Genomic DNA, 8,511 nt, shown 5'->3' on the forward strand with positions numbered 1-8,511 from the left:
CTAATAACACACTGAGCATTTCTTCTTAAAATGACATCATTGTCAACCAGCAGATGTTGATATTAAAAGGAATTTTAATTTAAAAAAAAACTTGCTATCTTCATTAATTTTACAAAAATACTAAATTATCTATTATAAGTTGACAAAATCCTGAGGCCCAGAAATTTTAAGAGACTCTCCAGTCGACTTTAAACAGAAAATGAAATGGGCTGTGTTTGATGACATGTCAGCGCTGTGGTTTTCATGAGATGCACATATGAGCAGCAGATCAAATCAAGGGTGGAAATCAACCCGTTTTCAGCCTGATGCATCAAACGCTGCTATTCTGGTAATTGTTCAAACAAATCCACAAAGGCTTTTTTTTTTATTTGCTGCTGTTTTCTTTTTCATGCATAGAGAGCAAAGGCAGCAAATGTTGTTAACAGACGAGTCCTTCTGCTATGTTAGTGGATGGAGGAAGTGATGCTCCAAACACTGTTTCATTCTAAATTTAAATGCAAAAAATTAGAATCTAAACAGTTTTAATCAGATTATTTGAATACTAAATTAACAAAATCTCAACAGGTTCAGGGTTTCATGACAATCCTCAGGCTGAATCTAATAGTCTGCCTTGTTTTATCATTCTAAAGGCATTTCTAGGAAGATACACAGAATCAGCTTGTTGTTTACCTAAAAAAAGCCCAAATTTAAGGTTTCAGGAGTTTAGTTGAACTATCATGCAATTCTGTACTTTAGGATCTACTTTGTAAATTTAGACTTTGAAAGCACCTTGGTTAAAATTGAGAAAAAAGTCACTTTTTGTTGGACTTTGTCACAGTAACCACATCTTTTTTCCCCCTGCACAACTGGTTGACAGTCTACCCCCCCCCCCCCCCCCTGCAGCTTAATGCAAAGCCCCCACCCCCCACCCAGACTTCCTGCTGATATATTTTACTTTGAAGCTGAACTGTATGACATAAAAAAAGACTTTCAAGTTGGCTCTCATCAGTGTGAATCCAAAGTTTCTGCTGTGTTTTTTTTTCTCTCCTGACACTCAGAGGCAAATTTAGTTTCCCTTTGTTGATCTGACATGCAGATATTTTATGGCTCCAATATTTTATTTATTTATTTATTTTATGAATGAGAAAGGTGACTTGACAAAATGACAATTCCCGATGCTGAGGAGACTGAGGAGAAGCAACAAAAACACCGGAAAATGTTTGTTTCAGTCCATTCTTGCAGCAGAGGTGGATCAACAGGTGTTTTATTTAAAAAACCTATAAAATCCTGTATATCTAACTATGCAGGCTTGCCCAAGGAACTACTTTTAATCAGCTATGTAGCTTTTACACAAGATTACAACTTACATACATAAATTATGTCAAGTAAAATGGAATTTAAACAGCCCCCAGTGGGATTCAACCTCTTGTAAACAGCATTTGTGCAAAAATGGAACAAAACTATAATCCATCCATTCATTAATTTTTCCATTCCATTTTCAGTTCAGGGCCGCTAGAAGCTTGCAGGTCTTCAGTCAATGTTTAAACTCTAAGATCTTGATTGATGTATAGAAAATACCCCAGGTTGGATTTTTAAATTATTCAAATTAATTTAAATTACAAATAAAAGTAACACTTTCTCTCAGTTAAACCACATTAAAACATAAGTTAGGATTTTTTTTTTTGTGTGAAGCTCTGAATAGTTATTTATCTTCGATGGTTAAAGGTTTTTTGCCGTTACTGGAGTTTGAGAGTCCTGCAGTTTAGAATAACAGTCTTGTCAGAATAGAATTATCCTTGAAGCTACCAACATAAACTGCCTACATGAATGTGTTTGTCTCTATTTGTTTTGTCAGCGAATAATTTTTTGCCAAATGTCAAGGTTGCACAGCTCCTCTTCACCAAAGTGACGGGCAGCTTCAGCCACGGTTAAAAATAATTCCACCAAACTTGACTTTATTGGTTCTTTGGGCTTATTTTTGCTCGAATCGGACTGGACAGAACTGGCAGCAGATTGTGCATTTCTGTCAGGAAACATTGATTTATTTGTGGGAGAGCGCATATCGTCGGCATGGTTCATTAACACTCGTGAAATGCAGCTAACTTTTGAGAGTTCGAGATCATTCTCACATTACTGTCAATGATTCAGCTCTGGGTGAAAAGTCGACAAAAGGATGAGTCATTATAGCCCTGTTAATATTTACACATTTAAACGGGACGGTTAAACCACACAGGGATAGAGTGATGCTTGAAAAAGTGGGTCGTGCATCCCTGTACCACTTCTAAGTATGTGCATACCACAACTTACATAAAGAGTATTTTTTGTTTCACATAGTTTCAAATAAAACAAATCCAAAGGAAAAGAGCGTCCCTTCTGCCCTCTTAATGACAGGAAGTCCTTCAAAACTGTGTAAAAGTAGTTCGCTTTTCTAGTACCTCCAGGTAATCTGGATCGATGTGAAGCTTGGCTTTCAGTTCCCAGTATTCGCTCCTGTTAGGGTCTACATAAACAGTACTTGGTGCTGTACAATATAAGATAGTCTGTTGTATTCTGTCCGGATATTGATGTCTCACGTCAAAATCTGAGGTATACCTGTTTGACGAATGCGCGCCATGCCTGCAAGGCAATGTATCGCTGTAGCATCTGTTCTTGTCAGGCTCAAGTGCCTCCCTGTAGCCGCACGGGTCCTCTTGACGAGGGGTTGAAGGTTTGTTGAGGGGCTCTGGAGTGGCTGCGCTGTATTCTGAACTTATCACATTACTGGCTGCCTCTTCATCAGAGTTACCCAGAAAGGGACCACTCAAATCGTCAAAATCTTTGAATCCGTCCATTGATTTGCTGTTGGTCGGGCTGTGGGCAGAAAGCCTACTCGAGGATTCTGTAGGAGCTGGGATGTACTCGTACAAGTGTCCAGCCGATGTCCTGACTTTGGGAATTGATCCCTTTTTATAAAGACCGTATTCCATATTGAGGGAGCTAATGCATGCATTCACCGAGTTGTTCTGCTCGTTTTGGGTCTTTTGGCGTCTCTTTTTCGTGGCCACAAACAATCCCGCAGCCACAAACACTGACATAATGAAGATGAGGAGAAGGGCAAGAATCATTACGGATAATGGAATGGTGCTGTAATGGTTGTTGGAGTCCAGGGATGTTTCTATAGTGATGGTGCTGCCAGGAAAAAACTCTTCAGTGGGTGGAATCATGGAAGCAAGTATATCAGAGTTATTAGGGCAGAAATTAGTTGACTTAATGTATCTCATATCCTCCCCAGCTAGCCTTTTAGGGGAGCCACAGATGACATTGTTAACAACTGTGCCCATGCTGAGTTGCTCCACCCACATCTTCAAGTCTAATATACTACAAGCACAGTCCCAAGGGTTTTCATACAAATCAACTTGGACAAGGGCTGTAAGCTGATCGAGAACACCACTCACTGGTAGATATCGCAGATGGTTGCTGCGCAGATTTAATCTGGCCAATATCAGGCCGTTAAACGTCCCCTCTGGTAAAGTTTTCAAGAGGTTGTTGTTCAAAAAGAGCAGCTGAAGCTTGGGTACGTGCTGGAAAGTGTCAGCAGCAACCTCTTTAATGACATTGTATTCTAAATATAGGAACTGTAAACTCTCTAGACCATAAAACATTTCAGATGCCAGGCGGTCTATCAAATTCCCGTTCAGGTACAGTCTACGCAGATTTGTCAAATCACCAAAAGCTCTGTCATGAACACGAGCTATCCGGTTGTTACCTAGATGAAGCAAATCCAGCCCAGTAGCTTCAATAAAATCTGATCTTTGCACCACAGTGATGTAATTACCTGTGAGATACATCTTTTTGGGATTGTATGGTTTGGGATTTAAATCCGAAATGAGTTCGATTTTTCGCTCCTGGCAGTTCACATTCAGGCCCAGGTCTGAGATTTGCAGATTGCAGGTGCAGGCGGTGGGACAGTCTAAAGGCACAGGAGATTTGGTCTGATAAGACACGATCTGACCAAAATTCTGCGGTTTGTTTGAAGGCGTACGCGCTGTGGGTCTTGATTTTAATTTGGCTGACTGACGAGGTCCCTTGGTGGGTCTTGATGAGGATCTCGCCACTCCAGAAGAGGTGAAGGAGGCGGCAACTGCAGCTGGCGTCGTCCTGCGGTATGCATCAGTGCTCAGATGTGGCAGAGGCGGCATCTCGTATTCAGCGATGGCTCTCCTGGGGCACAACTCCTGTTTTGAAACCTCGCCGAGGTCTCTTCCATGCAGCCGAAAGGGGAACTCGCAAACAACATCACCAACCAAGGCTGTGTACAGAATGCTCTCAAGCCAGGTTTTGAGAGCAATCAGCTCACACGAGCAGTTCCACGGGTTTTCCTCCAGCTGTAACTCCACAACACTGTTCATGTGCTCCAGCAGACCTGTGTAGGGGAGCACTTTGAGCTGATTCCCTCTCAAGTCCAAATGAGTTAATGGTACGTACTGGAAAAGGTTTACAGGCAGACTAGATATTAAATTGTCATTCAGAATCAGGACTTCCAAGTGTTGAAGTCTGCTGAAGGCATCTGGCTCCACGTGAGTGATGTAGTTATAATCAATTTGCAAATATTCCAGACTTTCAAGGCCAAAGAAAAACTCCTCCTTCAAGGCATCGATTTTGTTATTGTTGAGATGTAATCGTTTTAGTCTCCACAGTCCGTTAAAGGCTCCAGCTTCCACATCAGATATTTCATTGTTTCCCAAGTGTAATATTGTAAGTCCTTTATACTCGACAAAATCATCGGCAGAGAGCTTCTTGAAAAGATTCCCAGTGAGGAGCAGATGATATTGAGGGAAGTGCACTGGGTTTATGTCTGACAGACTTGCAATGCCTCTGTTTTCACAGCTCACCGTAAGAATCCCCTCTCGCTCCTCGCATCCACACAGTTCCTCACATAATTGTCCGTAGAGGCCAGACATCTCAACAAAGCAGACTGATGTTGCACTCAGCAAAATATAATGAATCCAAAGCCGCATTTTCCTGCAAGTGGGAGTCACGGTCCTGCTAAGGTGTCCTCAATGTCATCTAGGATGAAACAGATATACATGTAAAACAGACAGGAGCAACTTCTAAAGAAGAAACTTCATTTTTCCCAGAGGAAACTTCACTCTGCTGGGTAACAGCAGCTCCAACAAACAGGACAAAAAGAAAGAAAACTCATAATGCAAGGTCGGAGAGAAGGCTGGAGCAGACAAAGGTCTGACTCCTCTCAGGAGAATCCACATTTACTCGCTAAAATGTCATGAAAAAAAGATGGTTTGGATGTGAGGCAAAATTACATAAGGTTAACCGGAATTCTGCATCACAGCGCAAACCCCTCCAGAGAGGAGACAGCCTGGCCAATTTCTGTCCAACTCCAGATGGAAATACATACCTCGTGCTGGCTGATGAAGATCGTTTTGGTGCGTTTTTTTCCCCTTCTTCTTCTTTGTAAATTGATCCTTTAAGTCAAAATACAGCATCTATTCTGCGGCTGTGCCGCCGCGGACGCACGGAGGAGGAGGATGAAAGAACTGCTGATCAACCATAACTGCCAAACGCTTCTCTTTCACCGGGCTGCGCCGGAGGAGACGCGGCTATGCCTGCTAACAAAGTTGCTTTTCTCCCTCCCTCTCCGTCTCTCTTCCTCCCTTCCTCCCTCCCGTCCGTGCCTGCGTGCTGGCGCGCACACGCGCTCGGCAGTCGGGAGGATGTCAAGTCATTTCATGCGCAAAGAGTCAGCTCATTGGAGCATCACGCCGAGACCCCCCCCCCCCCCACACACACACACACCTCCCACCCTCAAAACAGAAAAAAAGTTGACCTAAAAACAAGGTGTCACAAAATATCAATGATTTCCAAGGATGGATGAACTCTTGCACCGGCGACAAATAAAATGATCAAGTTGCATCCGAGTCGGAAAAAAAATCACTGCTTTCCTTCTCACCTGGATGAAGAACATCACTCGGTTTCTTCCCAGCTATTTTTGTCCGGCTCAAAAAACCCAGAGTGTGTGAGGTGCCCTGTGTCTCCCTGTAGGAACATCACTCATCAGATTGTTAACAATATTCCACATGACACTCGGGGGGGGTCTGGGGTTTCCAGGGTTACAATGACTGCCTGAAGTGGTAGCTAAGAGTGAAACAAAAGGGATTTTAAAAGACTTTAAACTGTTTGTTTACACTGATGCTATGAGTCACAAGGTGTGACTCATGTCCTGCTGATCACCAGAGCCAAACAGAATTGGGCTCTCACGCAAACACATAATCAGACGGAATTATTCAGCCATCTCAATTAAATTTATCTGATCTGAGCTGGTGGCACATGTTGCATACTTAATGCTGTGTTAGCTAGGCAGTGAGGTAAAAGGTAAAGAAAAAGGATCCCCGCCATGCCCTTTAAAAGCCTGATGCGTTGGCACTCATGTGGAAACATGTCAAGTATTGTTGCATACCGTTGTGTCCTCATGGAGCTATATCCATCATCCTCTCCACTTGGCTCTGGCTCGCATGGGAGGAGAGGAGGCACATCGTCAGAGACTGCCTGTGGCTCATATTAAAGAATATGATGGCTGCGTTGAGTGTGCATTCAGCTCATTTGTTCTACTCTTTCCTCAGATGTTTTGTTTCCCACATTGGGTCTCATTTTTGATTCGGCTTTAACTAAACCCCCTCATAATAGCTCATAAATTAGCATTTATGTTTGTTGCAGCATGATAAACACATTTTGCCACTGGCTTATTTCTTATTGCACTAAAATAGCTATCATCACAACCATGTTCGTTTAATAGTCATTCAAAATTGGATTTGACTTTTTGTGTGCGCGTGTTTACATTTTGTTTATACAGCTGCAGTTTTGCGTCTCCGTCGGTGTAATCATTCGTCTTCATCCACGGCCACACTGTGCAGAGGGAGTGTGGTGCATACACAGACAATGCATGGTATCAGCCTCATTTAATATCTCTCCAGTTCTTCCACGACACTGAACATAATCTTGTCCAAGTGGGAGCAGAAAGCCGCACAAACATACGCACAAGTGCACACATGTACACACACAAAAAGAGAAGCATCCCTACAACTGACTGGGAGAAAATGGTGATGACTAACAATTATACGTTCCAAGGTCGCAAATACACAAATGGAGCTGGAGCTCTGTCTCAGAGGATGATGGGTAGCTTTTCGGATTTATGTTGTGTATAGATGGCACATCTCACTTTGTCTTCTGTGTCCAGCTGGAACACATGAACTAGCATCCCAGGAAACCACTGTTCCCATCCAGCAGAAAAGCTGTAACTATGTTGTTATGATTTGAAGGTTTCAATTATTAAAGACCCACTCTGATCATCTTTTGAGCTATTTTCTTTTGAGCTATTATAAGTGTTCCTAGTGATCTTTTAACTAAACGCCTATTTTGCCTATTATTTTATAGGCAAAATTTTAAAAAGTGTCATTTTCTGGGACATACTTCCTGCAGAGCAGCAGTATTTCATTAGAAATTCACTTGTAAATTGTGGGCAAAACAATCAGTGCGGAGCGACCCCCCCCCCCTTCGCGTTTAACATTGTTCAGAGCTCTCTGTTTACACTCTCTCCCGCTAGCTTACAGCCCCTCACACCCCAAACATACCATTAACAGTGCAACAAAAAGGGCGAGCAATATTAGAGCTTTCCATCTGCAAAATTTTTGATCCAAATCCCAGCTCAGATGAGGCAAACAAACAAAAATCTATTTGTCTACAAGTGGATGCATCAGAATGGACGTTTTACATACAACAGTCTCTTTCAAACTGCCTTTTTAAGTCTGCTCCTGTTTTACATCAATTTGAATGAAAAAATACTTAGAAAGCTGAATTTTCTCTATATAACTCCTCTATCATAAGACAAATCAAGACCATGTAATAAACACCAACAAACACTTTTTTCATCAAAGTTGGTCTTTAAATTTATTCAAATTCCACAGACTCACGTATCAGTCTCTTTAAGAACTCCTTTCATCTTCATTCCACATTTGAAAGAGGATTTTAATTGGGTTTTTCAGGGCCACTGACTAGTCTGCATTTTTTTCCTTTTTAACACATTTGAAAAGTTACACTTTGCAGACAATTTAATCTTTTATCGAATAAAATAAAGCGACCAGATTGTTTTGTGCTTTTAAAATAAAGTAATAGAATAATGATGAACCTGTTACTGATTATGAGCAATTTAGGTACATACAGGATATTTGACAGGTTTAACACCTGTCCACCTCGGGGCAATTTAGTCAATCAGGGTGAGAACAAATTAAGTAAATGATCATTCAGGTTGTTGGAAGGTTTTTTTTGGTCAGATGAAACTTGAAAAGGCCACGCCGGCGTTAGTGACAATTAATCGTGGGTTTCAAGGGCACGGTGTTACAGCCAGCCTGACACGCCGCATCATCATTAGATAATTAACTGAATGGGTGGCTAAATGGCTGCTGTAATAAAGGACAGTGGATGGAAAGTATCTATAGACACAGGAGCCTTTAACAAGCAGTCCGTGCACACACCTCCAGA

General features: G+C 41.9%; 1 protein-coding gene across 1 annotated transcript; it reads right to left on the bottom strand.

The window, feature by feature from the left end:
- Positions 1 to 1,664: 1,664 nt before the first annotated feature.
- Positions 1,665 to 5,729, bottom strand: LOC101167752 (SLIT and NTRK-like protein 5). Its single transcript, XM_004081945.4, has 2 exons — positions 5,375 to 5,729; positions 1,665 to 5,025 (listed from the first exon to the last, which is right to left on the bottom strand). The coding sequence occupies exon 2, from the start codon at positions 4,974 to 4,976 to the stop codon at positions 2,379 to 2,381; it is 2,598 nt and encodes an 865-aa protein (XP_004081993.2). The 5' UTR covers positions 4,977 to 5,025; positions 5,375 to 5,729; the 3' UTR covers positions 1,665 to 2,378.
- Positions 5,730 to 8,511: the final 2,782 nt, after the last annotated feature.

This window comes from Oryzias latipes, chromosome 21 (assembly GCF_002234675.1).
Source record: "Oryzias latipes chromosome 21, ASM223467v1".
In the NCBI taxonomy this organism is placed as follows: Eukaryota; Metazoa; Chordata; class Actinopteri; order Beloniformes; family Adrianichthyidae; genus Oryzias; species Oryzias latipes.

What these genes read in the sequence shown, in the direction of transcription:
- LOC101167752 (XM_004081945.4), bottom strand. Translation starts at nt 4,976, where the DNA reads ATGCGGCTTTGGATTCATTATATTTTGCTGAGTGCAACATCAGTCTGC.